This window comes from Musa acuminata, chromosome BXJ1-4 (assembly GCF_036884655.1).
Source record: "Musa acuminata AAA Group cultivar baxijiao chromosome BXJ1-4, Cavendish_Baxijiao_AAA, whole genome shotgun sequence".
In the NCBI taxonomy this organism is placed as follows: Eukaryota; Viridiplantae; Streptophyta; class Magnoliopsida; order Zingiberales; family Musaceae; genus Musa; species Musa acuminata.
The window spans coordinates 12,353,371-12,376,421 of NC_088330.1; the positions used below are offsets into that span (position 1 = coordinate 12,353,371).

The 23,051-nt window shown below is 37.9% G+C and overlaps 1 protein-coding gene and 1 pseudogene across 1 annotated transcript; both read right to left on the reverse strand.

Annotated features, from left to right (window-relative positions):
* Window positions 1–365: 365 nt before the first annotated feature.
* LOC103981735 (probable LRR receptor-like serine/threonine-protein kinase At5g59680) lies at window positions 366–12,509 on the reverse strand. Its single transcript, XM_009398472.3, has 14 exons — window positions 12,425–12,509; window positions 11,718–12,264; window positions 10,139–10,611; window positions 8,213–8,348; window positions 8,026–8,097; window positions 6,415–6,486; window positions 6,174–6,245; window positions 6,021–6,101; window positions 3,691–3,830; window positions 3,337–3,590; window positions 2,613–2,739; window positions 2,077–2,145; window positions 1,816–2,008; window positions 366–1,076 (listed from the first exon to the last, which is right to left on the reverse strand). The coding sequence occupies exons 1-14, from the start codon at window positions 12,507–12,509 to the stop codon at window positions 650–652; spliced, it is 2,748 nt and encodes a 915-aa protein (XP_009396747.3). The 3' UTR covers window positions 366–649.
* An 800-nt stretch (window positions 12,510–13,309) lies between these two features.
* LOC108951163 (ATP-dependent 6-phosphofructokinase 3-like) lies at window positions 13,310–22,623 on the reverse strand (annotated as a pseudogene).
* Window positions 22,624–23,051: the final 428 nt, after the last annotated feature.

Consider the following 23,051-nt stretch of genomic DNA (forward strand, 5'->3'; position numbering starts at 1 on the left):
ATCATTCGTCACATCACATCAATATCAAATCTGATCTCTTATCCATAAGGGTTGGGTCCAAAAGACAGCTCGATTCAATTTTGGAGCTGTCAAACTATTAAGCTTTTGAGTTACGGAGATGCTTCTTAGAAAGATCAAAAATTAGTTCAGATCAATTACGAATCAGCTCCATTATGAAATATCCATAGGAATGTTTCAAAAAAAAAAAGGGACAATAAAGATCAGTTAGGAATCAGCTCTCACAGAAGAATTAAAACATTATAAAAAAGATCAAGGGACAATAAGGAACAATTTTTCTAACAGTTTGTTGCAGACACAAAACTTCACCATACACAAATGTGGCACAGTATCACAGAGACAGTGCAGAGACCAAACTTATTACATGATGTATTGATGTTCTAATCCATTAAAACGGAGATATCTGCGGTCCGGTGGGTTTTCAGATTACAGCATATTGTTTCATTGTTGCCTAAAAGAGATACAGTAGTGCATAGATTACACAACACCAAATTCTATATTTATTCCGATGCAGAGATCCCCAGGAGGAACATCCTATTTTGCGGCAGTACGAGTGCCAACGACAGTTACAAGCACTACATCTTACCTTAACGTGCACAGCATACACGAACAGAGACAACTGCAATAAGTTTCATCTGATAGAAGGAACAGTTGGTGCCAGCAAGCTCGCCCCCATCTCAGACGAAATTTCTCGGCTCATGTTAAATCCTTCAATATATATGATATCGCTCCTGTCAGAGGCAATCTCTGGCTTCAAGCAGCTCTTCAGCTGCGTCACTACTTCAAACATTGTCGGCCTCTGGCTGCCTGGATCTGCGGTGCACCTGAGAGCTAGATCCAGGATCTTCCACGCAGAAGTGGCATCATATTCTCCTTGCAGAGTTTCATCCATGATTTCTTCTATGCAACCCCGAGACAGACTTGTGGCAATCAACTTAACAATGTGAACATTTCCTGGACCGGGCACGATCGGAGGTCTGCCGGTGATCAGCTCCAGGAGAACTACACCAAAGCTGTACACATCACTCTTCTCGGTGAGCTGGTAGTTTTGATGGTACCTAATGAAACATAAACATGATACTCATTGGTCAGTTGTAATCCATAATGTATTAGTTATCCTCTATGGTCGAGCACACTAATTCATAATAAATGTCTGCCTTTTGGCAACTAAAGGTTCAAAACACTCCAAGAAGAGAATCAAATTGCCATCTTGGTTAACCAGAAAAATGGAGATCCAGTTCAAGGCCAAGGAGTAGTAATTTGAAGTTATGGCAAGGAAATGAATCCTACTATGTTGCTTTAGCAATTGAACTGACTATTCCTCAAACTTGCAAACTGGACCTGGGAATTAAAACATGGCAGCTCAGGAAGTCATGGATCAAGAATTCTGCTATCTGACATTCAAAGATCTCCACATATCCATGTTGATCATAGGGTTTGAAAGATTAAATTTAAGAAAAAAAAACCATATTTAGTTCAAAGTTCAAACCAAATACTGATGTCTCATCCAAGTCCAATAGATGGGTTAGATTAGCATAGACCAATTTTATAGGGTAACTACTAAAAATTTAGCATGAAGTATATTCGGTTACATAGTTAAAGTTTAATTCTTTTTAGATCACTATACCAGTGAGCCTATTAGATTGGGTGGTGACAGGAAGACATACTAAGATAAATGAATTCATTTGCCATCTTATTTTTCTGCACATTGTCGCTTCTACATTGAGATGTATGAATAAAATCATAAATTGTTTATAAAGAATTTAGAGTGGGGTAAAAAGAGTGTAGAAAACATACTCGGGATCAATATATCCAGGGGTGCCAACCACTGTCCCTGTGGACACATGGGTTTGCTCATCGCTATGGAAAGATTTGGATAACCCAAAGTCCCCTATTTTAGCCTCTAGTTCTTCGCTCAAGAGAATGTTGCTGCTCTTGACATCTCTATGGATTATTGGAGGCTTGCATCCTTTGTGCAAATAATCCAGCCCTGTCATATAAATAGAGATTAAGTAATTATACCAAACGCAAGTACACAGACAAAAGATTCTCCAAAACCTTGTGCAGCATCCAGTGCAATTTGAAGCCGCTGTCCCCAACTCAAGACTTTGGCACAACCAGCCTTATCTGTGATGATTATAAGTTAGAAAACCCATGGAGACAACGTAACAAAATATCAGCAGGAAATATCTGTGGAGAAGTTACTTCTTAAACTCATAGTTACTTGCTGCATAATTTCTAAGATACCTCCCTCAACTGATGTGTTTCAAGCAATGAGCCAAGAGATATTAATCTTCAACAGTCTGGTATACCCTATGTCCCTATCAGCCCCTTAAAAAATATGATTCCAAGTATTTTACCCCTTCCTAATCAAGAAAAGTTGAACATTCGACTTCAAATTTAACTAACTTTGTAATGATCCTCCAAGTCCCTAAACTTCTTTCTCAATCATTGTGCATAATAAAATAATATACATTAATCATTTAATAGGAAAGCAGTGAAGCCTCAGGAGGAGAACTAAATAATGTCCTTTGCGATTCAAAATTGAACTTAAAAAATAGTTGTTACAGTCTTCATGTTCAGCATCACTAAACCTCGTAGATGGTCTCGAAGGTTTCCTTGCTTCATGTATTCGTAAACAAGAGCTAGGCAATTCCCATCCATGCAATAACCAACCAGAGAAACCAGATTCCTGTGGTAGATTTTCGTCAGGTTCTGGGCCTGCAGAATGAAGTGCAAAATGTTGTCAAGAAATATTCTAAAAAATAAATTGTTATATGGAATAGCTACAAGCTATGTAAGGTAGCATTCTGACATCAATACCAAGAAAGATGTAAGCTGAATTAACCTTCAGCTGTTTAAAAGGATTGTTTTGGCATCTCATCTTGGTTAGCATCAATACCAACCTTTTCAATTCAGGAGTGTTAAAACTTCATAATTATATTGGCCGTTGTAATAGCCATTTAAACTTTTGAGATTTGTGGTAACTTAATCGAAATCTTGGTCATGATGTAAGAACATGTTATGAGTTTGAAGCCTATACTTGCCCCCTCTTTTGTTTCATCTTGTTTTTTAACTAATATTTGTGAAATTTTTTACTCTGTATTTGACTTGGACCATACATTTGGGTTCAATTTTACATGTCAAGTTTAAATCGGGGAGAGAGGAATGTTAGACTTCATGAATATATTTGACTCTTTACTACCAACTTAAGGTTTTCGGGATTTGTGACAACCCAATAAAAAAATTTTATCGAGTAACAATCACACTCAAGTCATCTAATAGTCTTATTTCGAAGGTCAAATAAAATTTCTATACCTCAGCCAAAAATTCCTTCATTCCTTGTGGTGATGATACAGAACGCATCTTGATCGCAACTTGCTTTCCAGTTTCCAAGCAACCATGATAAACCATGCCGAAACCTCCTTTCCCGATGACCGTTGTAAACTTATTGGTTATGTTCTCCAACTGTGTGTATGTAAACTGCCTACTCTCAAATGAAATTTGATGCTCTCTCTGCTGAGAGTAGACTACAACACTACGTGGCTGCACAGAGGTATTAGAGGACCGACCTATCAGAAAAGAACAAGAAGTTGACCATTAGCACTCAATGCAGAATTTGAAAATGACGGTGTCGTACACCAAGCTCATTTTTTCTCTTCAAATTATTACCTTGCTGCTTTCTGATGTTCCATACCACAGTTACCAATATTACCACAAGAAGTAGCAGCCCAGACACTGCTGCAATAATTACAATGATAGCTATTTTGGACCTTGATGAAGATGCTTTGTTACAGCCATTTTTGTCAAGCCTGACATCAAGAATGTTTAAAAACTATCGTCAGTTGATGTAAGCTCCATATAGGCAGTAGGGAAAAGTCTGGCAGCAATCAACACTTGTTCAGTTATTGCATGACATTAGTGAATAGAGCTAGAAGATGGCAAGTGCACAACATTAATCCCGATAACCCTTACTCTAATTTCACTTGTAAAAGGAGGTTCAAGACGATCTTAGTAGACTGCAAAATCAGATAGTGAGTTTAACAAACAACCACAATAACAATAAAGCCATGAGTCTCAATTATTTGGGGTTGATTTCACGGATCTTTTGCCCCGATTCAAATATGTCATATAGCGAGTGAAATATAAAATAAATAATTTATGCCACCCCAATCATTCTAACAAGCTATATTTCCTACCTAGGAATGATTGGGAAATATAACTAGCCTGTTTGCCAACTAAAATTCCTTCACCTAACATGCAATTCAACTATCCTTTTTGCCAACACTTTTTCACCAGCCAACAAACAGAGAAAGAACACAAGCCTCTTTCAAACTGCTACACTATCTGAAGATCCAAAAATTATAAAAATCTTTTTTGTCAAAAAAATCTAAAAATCAATCAGCTTTAACCAGCTGTGTGTTTCATGCCAATTTTTGCACATAAAAAATTGCCAAATCTTGTGCATGAGTATTTCAGTTGGTAATGTTTAATTTTAAAAAATAGTTAAGCATAGAAATAACCCATGGTAACATTACCCTCCAAGTAACTCAGTGTTTCAATTACAAGCCTATGGTTTAAAGAATTTGGTAAATGGATTATGATTTTGTCCAGTTGCATATTCTATTGACCATTTGTGCTTCATTGCTCTATTGTTTCTTTATTTCTTTGTAAACTATTATATGCTTACCTTGTCCGTTGGGAATTCACTTTAGTCAATAATAACAAATGAAAAGGATGTCTGGGGTGGTAAGTCAACATATGAACATGATGACCCATTATTCATTAGCTTAAGCTTTTGCATTGTGGCATCCTCGTGTGTGTATGCGCATGAGCCTTCTTATTGGTAGGAGACTTTGGGTCCAATTCTCCCCCTGACAAGTGGCATTAAAGTTCATATATTGGTTTGTATAGATCAGTGCCAGACTCAAGAGACATAAGAATGTGAAATGGCTAGTGTCTAGTTCATGAGCCAAGTAAGAAGTTGTGTGCTCAGATGTGATTAATTTGCTTGGTGAGATAGGTTTGATTTCTAAGGTGTGATTAATTTGGAAGCCCATAATCCATAACTTGTGGACATCATATGGCTGACCCATACAGGAAACCATGAACAATGTCTTGCACATAGTAAATTGATGAGATTGTTGGGTGTTCAGTTTGGATTCAAGCGTTTGTTGGGTACTCATTTGTGATTAGATAGATTTACATGTAAAATATATGAGATTAAGTAAATTCATTGTAGTATGCACTTGTGAGTATGGAAAAGATATTGAATATATATGAGACTTGCACAAAAAGGGGGTGGCCCAGTGCATAAAGCTCTGGAAATGTTAGATTTGGGAGGATCAATGTACATAGTCTTGCCCATATAAGCAAAAAGACTATTGTTGATGTGTGTGCAGTGTGTATGGGAACCTCGCTGATGTTCGCATGGAACCTTCTATTGGCAAGGGAATTTGAGTAAGATTCTGCTTCCAAGACTCTCATCATGTTCAAATCAACACTCATGTATTCACATCTATATTTTGTGCTTTACACAAGGCAAGCCTTGTTCCTTTCAGGAAGAAATTTGCATAATGGCTTTCCACCAGGTACACAGTTTCCATATATCTCTGGAAGTGACTAATTAGTACAAGGAAGCAACTTAGGTAAGATGAGACCAACGCAGAAATGGAGGAGAGTGGAAGTAAGCTTCAGGTACTTTAGTAGTTCCATGGCATAGAATGTCTGATATGAATAATCAAAGTGGTATATGATGCTACTGCTTTATCAGAAGAATGGACAACCTATGTGACCACATACAAAAGTACTTCTTGATATGATCTAGAATTCTGGTGAGTTCTGGGAGTGCCATATTATGTTGGCACAAGTACCTTTTCACCAAGTAAGATATATTTAGAATAGTTTCCGTGGACAAAAGGAATGCAGTCTGGTAGGATGAGAACACAATATTTATTGATATAACCCCTAAAACATACATGAGCTTGATAAAAAAAACAAACCTGAGTGTAAGTAACCCAGCATCTGACCTTTTGCAGAGTTTTTCAGGAACAGATCCATTGAAATTGTTTCCTGCCAAATTTCTGAAACAATACATTGCTCTTCAATATTCCTATTTTTCATCTATGTTCCGGATCAAAAGTTGAATAACTTACAGAATTTGGAGTGATACAAGATTTTCAAGAGAATCGGGTACTGTTCCTGTTAAATTGTTAAAAGACAAATCTCTGCAATATAACATGAAAAAGAATCACTATCAAGCAGCAAAAGTCCTTGAGAATCAAAAATTAATCCAGTGAACTTGAATTTTGTCAAGTGATTGCTTGAAACAGCATAAACTTTTGACGTTAATCTTATATATCAAAAGCCTGCAAAACTTTGATGCGAAACACTTACAGGACAACGAGAGATGATAAACTGCCTAGAAAATCAGGTATTGCTCCACTAAAGTTGTTGTGAGACAAGTCCCTGGAATTGAAATTATATATTGATCATTTAGTGCATGAACAGCTCGACATAACAACTGTGCTCTCTGCATTACATGAAGTCAACAGTCTACCTTCCAACATTGAAATCATAATTAAAGCAAACTGATGAACAGCAAGTTTTACTGGATAAAAATACAACACCATTCAGACCTGAGTGATTCATATGAAGACATGATTTCCTGTTCATCTAGCATGGAAGGCCATGCGTCTTTTTAGCTGTAATATTCTGAGCAATACCAGAAGTAGGCTCTCGTACAGCTCCCATTTGGTTATCCATAGTGTGGTCAAGATATATGATTGATTTGTCTTTAGGCATAATCATTGAAAGTTTATAGTCAATACAACAACAACAAAGGCGTAAGTCCCAACATGAAATTGCAGTCAATACAAGCAAAAAATGCTTCTAGTGCTCTGACATGCAGCGGGCTTGTACCCATAATGTGATTGGTGTTGTCAAAGTGTATTTACATCCTTTACAGTAGCTTAAACCATTCATAAAGCCATATGTTCTTTAGCACATGAAGCTTGTTTCTCACGTAAGAGCTTCTTAACATGCGAACTGCAGTAATTTAGCCTCTAGGTTTAAGTCTTAAATGTACAGATCCTATCGAGATCTCCAAGAAGCATTCCGACCTTCTATGTTGAATAATGCCTTTTGTAAAGGGAATAGAGGCGATAGGTAAGATAAGCTAGTCAGTGTAAACCCACAAAAAAATGCCTGCAACCATTGAATGACATGTAAGCACCCTTTGGTGCACAGTTATTAACTAGCTGATTTATGTTGCAATGTAAGCATAAGCTGTGTGTTGTTTTCTTTACTTGCATAACTGAAACACTAAAACCATTTCAAGGACACCTGTTATAATGTGGTTCTGCACTATGTGGTGGTCATGCCTATAAAGCCCCTTTTTCCAGCAACTGCTTAGAGGATCACTTCCGTTTAGCCCACGCATTGTCTGAGAGATTAACAACCGGACGAAAATAGACATCATACCTATCTATTTCTTGATCGATGATCATTATACTTTGTTGACCAAGTTACGACTGGAACATCAGTAGAATAAAGTTAGTCATCTAAGGTGTGACAGCCTGTGTTGATGTTTATTACCTTCGCAGATTTTTGCTAGCCTTCCCTGAGAATCGAACAGCGGACATTAAACTGGTACGGACCAGGATAATTAGTTACTAATTAAGCAACTGTATATATCTTACTTCCTGCAGTCATGCAAGATTTAAATTTTATAAAGGTAGCATTGATATCGATCAGAGAAATTAACCCATGGCACATTACTGGTATTGGCTCAGATAATTATTTGTTACTGGTTAGTCATGGTGATGCTTTACATTGTGGATCAAATTAAGAAGTTTGCTTATGCAATATACTAATTGTCTCGTTCAACATTGCTGACAGAAATATGATACTAGGAGAAGCAATCTGGGTCGTTGACTGAAATATTTCAATAACTTATAACCCAAATTACTTGCTCTAGAAAAGAGAACAAAAGCCAGTTGCACTTACAGGTACTTGACAGCTTCAAGCATGGCAAAAGAGATGTATATTTCACCAGTCAATCCTGTGGAAGTCAAATTTCTGCAAAATATTGCATTTTACAAAACATTTTTTGAGTACAAGTTTTAATAATAGCCTCAATGATTCCATCGAATGAATTTTTTTTCTCCCCCTTTTAAGTTTCTTGAACACTTACATATTTGTGATCCTCGGTGGATCAGTATTGTAACTACAATTCAAGCCATCCCATACATATGCTTTTGGAGCACATGGATCACCCATCCAATTTCTCTTAAGTTGATAGTGTGATTTGATTGCCATCATGGCGTCAACTGGTATCCAGGAAAATGCAAGAAGAATTAACACGCATTAGTGTATACTAGGAACATGATTTTTTTAAAAGAAAATAGTCACTAACTAAATTGCCCATTTTAATTTGGTATCAGGTGTTCCCAGCCAGTAATGAGATAGAAAAATAGAATAAACAAAATATTTTTGAGTGAGTTGTAGAAATTAAGATGTTACTTATGGTTGCAATCACATATATGACCAAGCATCAATGTAGAATAATAATCTATATATTGATACCACATGTGGGTGTGCTACATAATATTCTCTAATTATTTTCATAAGGCAGTGCTGCAAGTAATTTGTGTCCAATAGCTTCCAAATTTCTTAGATATTTCAAATTGTTAGGCATGGCAAGATTTAATTATGAATACTCCAGTATTCCTTTTGCTTTTGGACTGGCTACATGCCCAAGTTCAGTTTGTGGAACTTGAATTAAACAGGGAGAAACATTAACCAAACTACTCTCTATTCTGAATTCTTATACCATGGTTCAAATTAATTATCAGCAACTCATCTTAAAAATGATTTATCAGAAATGACAGGATTTAGTATTTTTATTCTAAAAGCTGTAACTAGACATATCATTTCCAAGAAAAATAACCAAACAAATCTTGTAAAGTCAAGATCGTGTGGAATGAGTAATCAGAAATAGCTAGACTATCCATGTTAAGACACATCAAGTTACAGTAAAACTGGCCACAAAAATTTATCCTTTGGTTCTCAGCATGCTCTGTTCCAGATAGCTATGCTGTTGGAATGAGAATTTACCACTGCAAGTAAAGCTATTCTTATTTAAATTCAAAAGAGTATCATTTTCATAATTCAACACTTGAATGGTGGTTTGTGGTCAAACTACTACAACTTGTTTGGGTACTCCATCCTCAGTAGGAACCAGTTTTGCAAAATTGAAGGAAAAAAAGAGGAACGTGCGATCCCTGGAATCTTAGACTCACTGTCCAAAATTTGGATAAGCACGTACAGTCAACATGAGCTATTAGCATAGTCACAGTTATTTCCATTTCAAAAAAAAAATCCAGATAACGTATGTAGAAAATTATCCTGTCTGCTTGGCAGATTGAATCTTATGATCCACCACCAATGGACCAGCATGCTTTGAAGTCTTATTCCAATCTGAAATTCGCAACACAAACAAATATGATATTGAGTACAGAGCCTGACTCACTAAATGGTGCAAAATAATTGCAAAAGAAATGATGTGAACACAATTAGTATCCATCCGAATTTAGCTCAATTACAAATAGAAAGTATTGGATCTGCTTTCACTCAAAGCTTGCTCAGTGGGTTCCAATTAGTATCCATCCGTGGGTTTGGCGAACACAATCAGATCAGATCAAAATTAGCCTAACCTAAACTCGGGCTGCCTTAAAAGAACCCATTCTTCCATCTTTTCTTTATGTTTTATCATTGAATTTACAACTCTTAAAATCTTGGATTTCTTTGTCTTGATTAAAGGAAAATGTGTTTCGTTGTGGTCGTTGTGACACAAACTATTCCCATCTTGTCACTTAGTTGAACCCTCTATCTGTTAGTCCGTACAACCCTCTAATTTCGTTTCTAAAACATTAAAAACTGCTGCAGAGAAGACTGGCAATTCACAATCGGCACGCCACAAAACGAAAACACGGACATCAATTTGACATCTTAGCAATGATAATTATTAATTTGGCAGCATTCTTGATGACAAGAAACAAAGATAAAGCTTCGATTACTTCAAGGTGAAGGAGAGGGCGAGAAGGCTGCAGCGCCTTACCGTCTCCGGAATCGGTGGCGGCTTGTGTGAGCTGCATCAACGAATAGACCTCGAAGGCGTTGATGATGGGCGGGAGGGTGGAGTCGCTCGTCGCGTTGAGAACGTATTCGTACCGAGAATAGCCTTCGAATGGCACGCCGCTGTATAAATAATCAGCCAAGAGGTAAGGCAGGATATCGACACGATGCCTGAACTCGCCATTCCGGGTGATGTTGAACACCCTTGTCGCGTTGCCCGTCAATTTCTGGAGTTCGGCGAAGTGCAGAACGGCGTACAGCTCGTCGTCGGGGGAGACGGAGTCCCAGGAGAAGGCCAGCTGCGAGCCACTGGCCGGAGTCACCGCCGTCTGCATCACAGCGGACGGCGGCTCGAACATTTTGTCGGTATTGTTCACCTCCGAGGTGGAGGACAAGGTGGACCAGGAGGGATCCATGTAGGGGCTCCAGACGCGATCGTAAGGGTCGTCCGGGAACCTGTTCACGATATCTCTCAGCATGTAATTAATCGGAAATAAAGCGAAAAATATGAAATGAAATAAACTGTTCTACCTTGTTATTAGGGGACACTAAGTACACGTTTGGGTCAATCGGTCCATGTCCCGTGTCACGTAGCACACATAAGAAATCGATGTCTTACCGAGGGAATCTAACAGGGTTACTCCAGCTTACTGGATTCTGTTTTCCCATTATGTGCAGACGCAGCTTTTAAGGGGAATGTATTATAGGAAAACATACTTCAATTATTAAATGGATTGATAGAAGGGCGATTTCTTGAAAAATATTCTCATTTTAATTTTTTTTTATAGTTTTCTAAATGATACTTTTAATTAAAAAAAACCTATTTTTTTCTCAAAAAATTGAATGTATTTTTATTTTTATTTACTTTGATCATCACAATAAAAACACAATAAAGTCTATTTAAAAATACTATAAATGAATCAAATGAAATCAAAATATATTACAAGTCATTTGATATAAGGATTTAGATACATATTTATAATATTTTAAAAATAATATCACCGAAATAGTAATAAAAAAATTATTATTTTGATCAATACAATATATATATATATATATATATATATATTTTTTTTTTTTTTTTTTTTTTTTTGAGGTTTTGAACCCTCAATCCTTAAGTACGTTGGTTTGGTACACCACCACCACCAGACCAACCAACGTTTAAGCTAAATATATTATAACAATCTAAAAATATTTTAAATTATCTAAATAAATTTTTAATCTTACCAAAACTAATTACTAAGTCTAAAATATATGGTTTTATAAATGAATTATGATAGATATAATATGATATCAGTATTTTTCAAAAACATTTATAGTGTTTTCAATACCTAAAAAAAAAACATAATAAATTAGTCAAATAAAAAATTCTGATAATTTAAGATTGATGAAAAATAAGAAATTTTTTTTGACGGAAATAGTCGGTGAAGAATATTTTGAATTAAGGATCCTATTCAAAAGAAATGACGTTCTTTAGAAAAAAAAAATATTTTTTTGAACACGTCTTCTAAGAAAAATCTCCATTCACAGAAACAAAATAAAGAAGTGTATGTTTCGCTTACCTCACGGAGTCGGATGCTCCCATGTTGCGCCGTGTGACGAGAACCACAGACTGCGAAGCATTTACGTATTCCCGGTAATCACCGTTCTCAAATGGCCGCAACTCCAACGAAGATATAAAAGGAGTTCCACCCCCAGTATTAACCAAACAAACCGATGTGGAATTGGCAGTAGCAAGACTCAAAGCCTCGGCCGTATAGATAGCAGATGGATCGGAGATGTTCATCGTCTTCCAATGATTGACTCCGATGTGAAGATCAAATTGTATCTGGCTATTCTTGCCATCGTAGTTCCCGTACATGAAAGTTGCTCTGACAAGATACGTACTGTTCTGAGGCACAGGCTTTAAGGTGTAGCAATTCCGGAGTCCATCCGGAAAGCTTCTGAGATTGACTTGTAGCGTTGGAACAGAGGAGTTTATGTAGTTTGATTGGATGTAGAAATCTGATCCCACGTCGATAAATCGGTCATCGGAGACGTATGTTAAACTTGTAGTATGATCGACGTAATCAGATTTGGAATTCCCACAGTCGATGCTTATAAAGCCCGCTAAAAAGAAAAGAATCACAACGATTAATTGCAATCAGTTCAGTATTGTTTAGTACCACGAGCATGATATTATATCTATATTTCTCCCTTTACTATAAACTAATTATCGATGAAAGATAAAAAGACAAAAAAATGAAAGGTGATCGCCATGAGCGCTGACCTTGCGGCGACTGGCCATGAGCAGCAGGAATGGTGGCGGCGATGGCAAAGAAAAGAGCAACCAAGCACGAAGATGATGATGCCATGTTCCAAGTTCCAAGTGTCGTTGCTGAGTTCTAGCGGTGATTTATATTCGATGGTGGAGGCGTTCGTTAACGTAAGCACATCGCAATCAAAAGAGAAAAAAACCTCGTTAGTTGTAGCTACGTGAGCACATCGCAATCCAAACAGTTCACGTTTTATCGGAACGCGAGCACGTTTCCCAATTGACAGTTGCCTTGTTTTGTCGGTTGCTTCTAACTTGGCCTACTCACAGGAACAGCAAAAGATGTTGGGTTGCACCGAAAATATGAAACGCGTCTACCGTGACCGGGTCCCGCTTTTCACGGATTCTTTGTAAGAGCCGCACTGGTTTAGCGCGTGACCTCACTTCTGATCCGACACCCGATCCGTCAATCCTAAATGCGTCAACGGCGTACGGGCGGGTCAATTGGGCAAATGACCAACGCAAGACTTGTAAGAAACTAAATAGAAAGGAAAATACTTTTCTAAGATAGATAGCAATATTTTTATTATTTTCTTACTATCTTATATCAGAATCACTGCCAAGTGTATGTATAAGAGGACTGGTCGTTGAACTGATCCTCTCGGGAGGCGCGAGTCTAAGGACTGGTCGTTCAACTCATGTGTCAAAGGTGCATCATCATCATCCAAAGGGCGTCGATCGGTGAAGTTCCAAACGTTCCGAGTTACAGGGTCATGGCTTCATCCCGGTAATTAAATTCATACTTGCCATGTCTGAGAATGATAACCTTTCATCAAAAATCAATTTTCCAAGAACGTTTCTGATATTTCAAGGCTCGTGAGCATCCACATAAACCATATTTCATCCATTAACTATCCCAACAGTGAATCCTGCCATTGCCCCCATGAACAGCAGAACTTGGTGCCAAAAGTGTGCAGTAGACATTCGTCAGATGCATTACTTGGAATTGCACGAATCATGTACGTCGGATCTGCATTTCAAGCTGCATGTTAGACCCAGTTATTTACTGGAACTAAATATGCAGATAGCCAAGTCTACCCATGTACCTACCTACCTATATATTCAAGATTAATTCTCATTTTTTGCCTGCTTGCTTGTAAAGTAATCCTACGAGACAAAGATACATGCAATCTTGTGTTCAGATTTGCAACGATATTTTGCATTCTTCACAAAACTTCAACCGGACACTGTATTTTGCAATGTAATGCTTAAAGAGAAACGTCCATCACTATCACTAAAAGCATTTGTGAAACTTGAGATTGCACAATCATATCTAAAGCAGGGCATATCTCCATTATTTTGTTATATTTATTAGTCATCAACATGGGATTTTGGGAAATTAATTGATCACATGCAAAACTGAGTATATTTTAGTGGCAAGTGAAATTTAAAGAAGACAAAAAAGTTCCTTGTGTGACTGACTTATCTTGCGGATCTCACCTTTATCTTATGAGATGATAACCATAATCCTACATCAAGAAGCAGCTTGTTTCCGGAAGCATCTTCGTGACCCATGGATCGGATGCTATCAGCAATATAAATTCTTGCCCTGCACCCTCAGCAACCACGATAACCATGTGCCCATTCTCTTTAAGCCGCTTTTCTATATATTCAAAAAGTCCACCTTTGCCTTCCAAATAAAATGGCGATTCTGGTATTAAGCAGCAGTCTTAATAAAATAAGCATGACATGGGGAAGAAGATGTGTCACTATTTAGTGAAAAGAAAAATAAATATAAAGTATGCATTTCAAGATGAAACTTAGAATCTCAAACAAAGGGTCAAGAATCCAGAGACTAAGATGACCGAGAAGTTATCAGACATACCACATCCCTGCTAGCAACAGTAGCATGCACTGCGATGAACCCTGCATTATGGAATCTCATTAGATGTAAGTTCTGACACAACATAGTAGGGTAGTTTCTAAATCCATATTAGTACAGACAAAAATTGAAGAGTATGCTTGCTAAATAATGTTAGATCTTCGGATACACAAAACATAACATTACAAAACTTCTCTCTGCTGTTTACAACTCACTCAGACTGTTGGTATTAAAAACTCAAAAAAGGAGCTGAATTGCAACTACTTATCGACAATAAAGAGAGAAGCTTTTGGAAAAATAATATATCTTTTTTTTTTTCCATCTTCTCATCTTAGGTTAAAATGTTGAACTGCTTGACTGCAAGTAGATGTAGATCTAACATTAATCATTTAAATTACAAAGTACAAAACATAATTGGCCAGTGGGATGAAGCTATTTTACTAAGAAATGAACTTTACCACCTTAGCAACCCATTAGCTTCACAACACCTATACCATTCTCCACGCTTTCTCTGCTTCTACATGTGCAGCATTGATGGCACGCTGGGCCTCTTCAACAGTAGTATCAAAACCAAAGGACTTGTCAATAACCTGAATAAAAAAAGAATGTGCTTGCAAATTATATACCGCAAGCGCTTAACATGGAAAGAATGTGCCATCATACAATTACATGAAGTGCAATTAACATAGCAAAAGCAGTACCGCAATGTCATTATCTGTTGTCTTTGGAGTACCAGCAACGGCAAGTTTGAGGCCACGTCTTCGAATTCCCTAGAAAACAAGAAAAGGAACATAAAAGGTTTAGACTCACTTATCTTATCAATTATAGGATAGACTATATCATTGCTCCACATGCAAAAGATTAAATATGAGAAAGAGTTTCATATTCTCTCCGAAGCAGCAATACAAGCTAAGTGCATCACTTTTCCCATTGTAAAGGAGACAGATTTTGGACAACAAACAAAAAAGATAAAAGAGTTACTATGGGAAGGCAATATTTTTCAGTCTATGATCATCACGGACTAGGGCAGATTGTACATCACTATTGAAACAAAAAAACATTACATCATGTTATGAAATCTTAGAATCCAAGTGAGGTTCTGTAATTGCAATAGTTTACAGTGCATAAAACTATATTTTTTCTGCTTCCTGATTCAATTACCTCAAAAATCACAGCAGCTCCCTTTTGGGTTCCATCTCCTCCTATAATATAAACCGGAGGAAAGAGAAACCACCTATAAATCAACTTCTAAAATATAAAAGACTGTAAATCCTTCAGCTGAAAAATATAATAAAAACACTAAGATGCATCATACTTCAACAAATTACCTGATTTATATCCTGAATGTTGTCAACGATCTTTATAGCATCATGACCACCTCGTGATGTGCCAAGGATTGTGCCTCCCCGTTTATGGATATCATTGACACTCTTTGGAGTCAAAGGTATAGTGTTGCGAGCATAAAATCCCCTATATCCACCCTATGGATGATATTGACCAAGTTAGTGCAAGAATACAGATGGTGGTGACCAAGTCAGTTAAAGCATGAATGATATCAAATCTACAACAAGCATAAATGACCAACACAAAAGGAAGAAATTTGAAGTAAATCGCCATAAAAATCATTAGTGAAACTTACTAATGAAGTGGCCAACTTTCTAGTTCCTCACCTGTATACCAACGATCATTTTGACACTATACATGTAGGACAGTCCACAAACTACATCCTTGATCACTGTATTAAGCCCAGGGCAAAGGCCTCCACATGTTAGAATGCATGCATAAACATCTTCTGGCCCAAAATATACCTGAAATAAAATGCAAACAACCTGTCAATTAAGATTCTCCGCAGCACTTGGCTGATTAGCATCTATGTCGTGTAGCATACCCTCTGACGAGGCTCGCCTCGTTGAAAATGGATTCCTCCAGGACTGCTTTTCTGAACAACAATCTACAGAGTCCAGAGAACAGAAGTTCAAGAATCAATATCCTGGAAATAACAGATTACTGATATCAAAATTTTTCCATCAATGTTTCTCACCTTTTGTGGAACAGTATCATCCTCATTAACAAAGTGCTTCCAGGAAAAGGGAAACAATTCTGTAATTTATTGTCTTATAAAGAAAAAGGAACTGAAGTTATCATTCCGATGAAGAAATCATCACATACGTACTTGACGACTGAATAGGCTGAATTGTCTTGCAGTGGATTTCGGTACATCTGTGACAAAGATAATAATAAAAACTTAGGGTAATTTTCATAAAGGAAATAAGAAGCAAGGAAATCATACTCGCATGCATATTTGGAGATAACAACCTTATTGTGAACGCTACAATAAAAAATACAGAAACCTGACAATTTTCAGAGCACTAGTCCTCGTCCTATGTTGTTAAAGTGACTGACGTACAAAAATGTTCATCTTGATTAGGTTCTCCGCAATCATTCAATTGAATGTCTTGACATTTACTTTTCAGAAAACCTGTTGCTAGTTGTCTTTGACGGGATATAAAGAGGAATAACCTTTATATATGAACAAATACTAGAAGACCATAATACGTAGCGGAATTAAATAGAAACACAATCAAACAGAACACCAAAATATACATGGAAAACCCCTTCAATGTGAAGGGTAAAAACCACGGGGCAAACTATAGATAATCCACTATGAGAATAATGAATATACAAATCTCAATCTCTTGCCCTAAACCCTAGCAACAACCACAAGAGAATAACTGGGATACAAGGATCACGTCACTGCCCACAATATTTAAAACCTCCCCAAGTAATCACAGCAAGAGTCTACTATAGATTTGATCTAACTGAGATGAGAACACTGCTAGATGATTGAGAACAATCTCTCTGCGTTGTCCTTATCTTCTTCCCTTTCTTTCTCTTCCTTTTCTGCTTTGTTCTCCTTCTTCTCTTTGGAATCCCGTGGCTCACAAGATCTGCCTCGTTGCTGCCTTTTTATAGCCTTTTTCTGCTTCTAAAATGCAGCCACCACACCCCCCTAATCTTAATTAGGGTTAGGTTAAGAGGGGGTGTGGGCTGCCCTAGCCCACATGAGCTGAATATGGGCTATCAGCCCAACAACCTCCCCATTCAGCCCATAAGGGAGGCTGTCCCATGACTTCTCAATGTGAAGCCATGCCGACCAACTGTCGGCATATCTCCTGTCTTTCTTTTGGTAAGGTCTTCGTCAATATGTCTGCTCTGTTGTCATCTGTATGAATTTTCTGAAGCTGCAACTGCTTCTCTTCAAATATATTTCGAATCCAGTGGTATCTGACATCTATATGCTTTGATTTGGAATGAAACATTGGGTTCTTACACAAATAGATGACACTTTGGCTGTCACAATGCACCACATAATATTCCTGTTTCAGCCCCAATTCTTGTAAGAATTCTTTCATCCATAACATTTCTTTGCATACCTCTGTAGTAGCAATATATTCTGCATCTGGGGTAGAGAGAGCAATACACCTTTGCAACCTGGATTGCCATGACACAGCTCCCCCTGCAAAAGTAAGTACATAACCTGAAGTAGACTTTCTCGTATCTATATCTATTGCCATATCTGCATCTGTGTAACCTGTCAACACATGTGGTCCACATCCAAAGCTTAAACAAACCTTAGAGCTCCCTCTGAGATATCTAAAAATCCACTTCACTGCTGCCCAGTGCTCTTTGCCTGGATTTGCAAGAAATCTGCTAGTAACACCTACTGCATATGCGATGTCCGGCCTCGTACATACCATTACATACATTAAACTTCCAACTGCTGAAGCATAAGGAACCTTTTGCATTTTCTCCTTCTCCTCATCACTTGACGGACTCTGTTCTGAGCACAACTTGAAGTGATCTGCAAGAGAAGAACCAACTGGTTTTGCGTTGCTCATACTGAATCTTTCCAATACCTTCTTGATGTATTTCTCCTATGACAACCAAATCTTCTTGTTTTTCTTGTCACGGGAAATCTGCATACCTAGTATTTGCTTTGCTGGCCCCATGTCTTTCATTGCAAAAGACTCACTCAGTTCCTTCTTCAACCTGTCAATTTTAGACATATCTTTCCCAAGAATAAGCATGTCATCAACATAAAGTAAGAGAATAATAAAATCCTCACCAAACCATTTGATATACACACAATGATCTGAAGCCGTTCTTTTGTATCCATTTTCTATCATAAATAAATCAAACTTTCTGTACCACTGTCTTGGAGCTTGCTTTAGCCCATACAAGCTCTTCTTCAACTTGCAGACAAAATTATCTTTACCTTTGACTTTGAAGCCTTCTGGTTGCTCCATATAAATTTCCTCCTCCAAATCACCATGAAGGAAAGTTGTCTTCACATCTAATTGCTCAACCTCTAAGTCCTGGCTAGCAGCAATACCAAGAGCAACACGAATAGAAGACATTTTAATAACAGGAGAGAAAATCTCTTCAAAGTCAATACCTTTCTTTTGACCAAAGCCTTTCATAACCAATCTAGCTTTGTACTTTGGTTGAGAACAATATTCTTGAGTCTTCAACCTAAAAACCCACTTGTTCTTCAAGGCCTTCATTCCATTTGGTAGCAGCACCAAATTATAAGTGTGGTTCTTCTGAAGAGCATCCATCTCTTCCTGCATAGCAACTAACCACTTCTCTTTCTGCTCACTTTCAACTGCTTCCTGGTAACTCTCTGGTTCACCTGCATCAGTAAGCATCACATACTCATCTGTAGAGTATCTTCTGGAAGGTTGACGTTGTCTAGAAGATCTTCTCAATTGAGGTTCTGTTGGAACTTGCTCTTCTACTTCTTCTTGCTCAACATGTCCTGCAGGTAGATCAACATCAGGCTCTACACTATCTTCCTGCATATCTCCCCCATCACCATGATATACTGGAGGAATAACTGGGTCACAATCTGCTAATCCTTCTGCAGAAGTCTTGGCCTGTGTCTTCTTCTTCAAATCTTCAAAGGTTTGATCCTCAAAGAAGACTACATCTTTGCTTCTGAATACCTTCTGCTTTTCTGGATCCCAAAGCCTGTAACCAAAATGATCATGTGAGTAATCAAGAAAAATACATTCTTTAGACTTACCATCCAGCTTGGATCTTTAGAATATGTGCAAATGCGCGACAGCCAAATACTCTCAAATGCCTGTAGGAAACATCTTTCTCTGACCATACATGCTCTGCAACATCACCATCTAGGGTTGTACATGGTGATAAGTTGATCACATCAACTGCAGTCCTCAAAGCCTTATCCCAAAACCTTTTGGGTAGCTTGGCCTGTGAAAGCATACATCTAATTTTTTCCATGATGGTGCGGTTCATCCTCTCTGCAATTGCATTATGCTGAGGTGTACCAGGAACTGTCATCTCATGTTGGATCCCATGTGACCTGCAATAGTCATTAAACAATCCTGTATACTCACCACCATTATCTGATCTTATGCATTTCAATTTCCTTTCTGTCTCCCTTTCAACCCTGGCATAAAACTCTTTGAAGACATTAATAACCTGATCTTTGGTCTTCAAAGCATAGGCCCAAACTTTCCTGAAAAAATCATCTATAAAAGTGACAAAATAAAGTGCACCACTTATACCAAGAACATCAACAGATCCACCAAGAGTTTTTGTCCTCAAAGGACCACATACATCTATATAAACACGGTCTAAGGCATGCATTTTTCTAGACAAAGCAGCACTAGCAAATGAAACTCTATGTTGTTTACCAGCCAAACAATCAATACAAGGGTTCAAATGTATATCTCTGAGGTCTGGCAATACCTCTCTCTTGGAAAGAGCTTGCAGCCCCTTCTCACTCATGTGTCCCAATCGCCTATGCCACAACTCCATACAGAAGTCTTTCTCTGTAGCATTTAACTGCTCACCATAAGCTTTAGCCTGCAACATGTACAAAGTATGACATTTCTTTCCACTAGCTATAACAAGAGAACCCTTACTGAGCTTCCATTGCCCTCTGTGAAATCTGCTTTCATAGTCTTCATCATCTAGTCTTCCAACTGAAATTAAATTCAGCCTCAAGTCAATCACATGCCTCACATCCTTAAGCACCAACTTGCAGCCAAGGTTGGTCTTTAAATGGATATCACCCATGCCAATGATGTCTGCTGTGCCATAGTTGCCCATCTTAACAACGCCAAAGTTTCTAGACCTGTATGTAGCAAAAAACTCCCTCCATGGTGTAGCATGATAAGAAGCACCTGTGTCAATCACCCACTCAAGATCCTGACACACACAAGAAAAAATATCATCAGAAGGAGACAAAATCAAATAATCACCACCCTACACTGTAGCTGTAGTATTATCCTTTGACTCTGTAGACTCCACTTCTTTTCCCTTTTTCTTGTTCTTCTTAGGTTGCTTACATTGGTTCTTGTAATGTCCTTTCTCACCACAGTTATAGCAAACAATATCTTTTCTTGATCTTGACTTGCTCCTACCCATACGTGAACTGCTTCTAGACTTTGACCTTCCTCTGTTCTCTGAGATAAGTGCTTGTGAATCATTCTGAGATGTTGTTGAACTCTTTCTTCTCAACTCCTCATTCAACAAACTGCTTGTTACTTGACTCATAGTGACAATACCATCTAGCGCAGAATTACTAAGGGAAACCACCAGTGTCTCCCAACTTTCTAGTAATGAACTAAGAAGTAATAATGCCTGCAACTCATTATCAAGAGACATTTTCATAGAGGATAACTGGTTAGTAATACTCTGCATTTCATTCAAATGCTCAGCAATAGAAGCACCCTCTCTATATTTTAGGTTCACAAGTTTTCTGATCAAAAAAGCTTTGTTGCTAGTTGTTTTTCTTTTATAGAGACTTTCCAATTTTTTCCAAAGAGAATATGCAGAAATTTCAGTAGAAACATGGTGAAAGACACTATCATCAAGCCACTGTCTAATAAACCCAATTGTTTTTCGATCTAACCTCTTCCACTCATCATCTGTCATAGTTGTAGGTTTTGCACTATCCCCCTGCAAAGGTCCATACAAATCTTTGTAATACAAGAGATCTTCCATTCTTGGTTTCCATATCATCTAATTATTTTCATTCAAACTAATCATACGAGAAATATTACTGGCCTCCATGTTCAAATACAAAAATTAAATCACCAAAACCCCGCTCTGATACTAGTTGATGGGGATATAAAGAGGAATAACCTTTGTATATGAACAAATACTAGAAGACCATAATACGCAGCGGAATTAAATAGAAACATAATCAAATAGAACACCAAGATATACGTGGAAAACCCCTTCAATGTGAAGGGTAAAAACCACGGGGCAAACTAGAGATACTCCACTATGAGAATAATGAATATACAAATCTCAATCTCTTGCCCTAAACCCTAGCAACAACCACAAGAGAATAACTGGGATATAAGGATTACGTCACTGCCCACAATATCTAAAACCTCCCCAAGTAATCACAGCAAGAGTCTACTGTAGATTTGATCTAACCTGAGATGAGAACACTACTAGATGATTGAGAACAGTCTCTCTGCGTTGTCCTTGTCTTCTTCCCTTTCTTTCTTTTCCTTTTCTGCCTTGTTCTCCTTATTCTCTTTGGAATCCCGTGGCTCACAAGATCTGCCTTGTTGCTGCCTTTTTATAGCCTTTTTCTGCTTCTAAAACGCAGCCACCACACCCTCCTAATCTTAATTAGGGTTAGGTTAAGAGGGGGTGTGGGCTGCCCTAGCCCACATGGGCTGAATATGGGCTATCAGCCCAACAGTCTTTAGCTGCGGTTGTTCAAGTGCACCAGGTTTCTTTTCATCCAAATGAATCTTTGAAGGAGTTCAATTTTTGTATATTCTCTGCTTCTTGTTCTTTTCATTTTCCGTCTCTGTATCATAATAATGACGCCACAAACCACATATCAGTGAATATTTTGCACTATAAACCCTCATCGTTACCACAAGCACCATAGCGGTTCCTTCCGTGGGCTCCAATCAAAAAATGATTTAGGGTTCTAACACTCGGTATAGCAGAACACAGTGAGCAACCAGGGCTATTATCTGCATTTTCATTTAAAATCAATATGCTAAAATCTTCGCTTCCAACCTTTGACAAACGACAAAGTGACAGGACCAGATCAAGATACCACAATAATTTCATCAAAAAATGCACTATATTCATTGGTCGGCTCCTACAACTAGAAAACTCAAACTGAACGGCGGACGAGCATATAGACCGATCGAGCATGACTCACCGGCAAATCAGGAAGGTAATCAGAAAAATGAGGCACGTCTTCGATAACGTAACCGAACTCTCCCTCGACGATCTTCCTGTCGGTTTGCGAGACACTCCCCATGTCCGTCACAGATCTCTGCCTCAGATCGGCGTAGCTGGCGTGCGAAGAGAAGTTGTCTCCGGTGAGCTTCCTCCAGGTGTGGGAATCGTGGCCGGACTCCACGACGACTCTCTAGGTATCAACGGACTCAGTGTCCATGGCGAGGAGAAAGTGACGGGTGTTCGTATGCAGAGGTTAATTTATGGAAGGAGAAGCTTAATTTTTAAAGGGATTTATTGATTGAAACAGACTATATAAATCTCGTTAGTATAGTTTTTTGAAATTATAAAGAATTTTAAGAGAAATATAAAAGAGTTAATCTTGTCCAATTCTTTTTTTATTTAATAACTTTATTCTTCTTCCTATCAAGCTCAAGTTCCAAAGCATAGGTTAAACTACGACCTCTTCCTTAAGTATCATTCAGATCCCTGTATTGATAGAAGAAAATT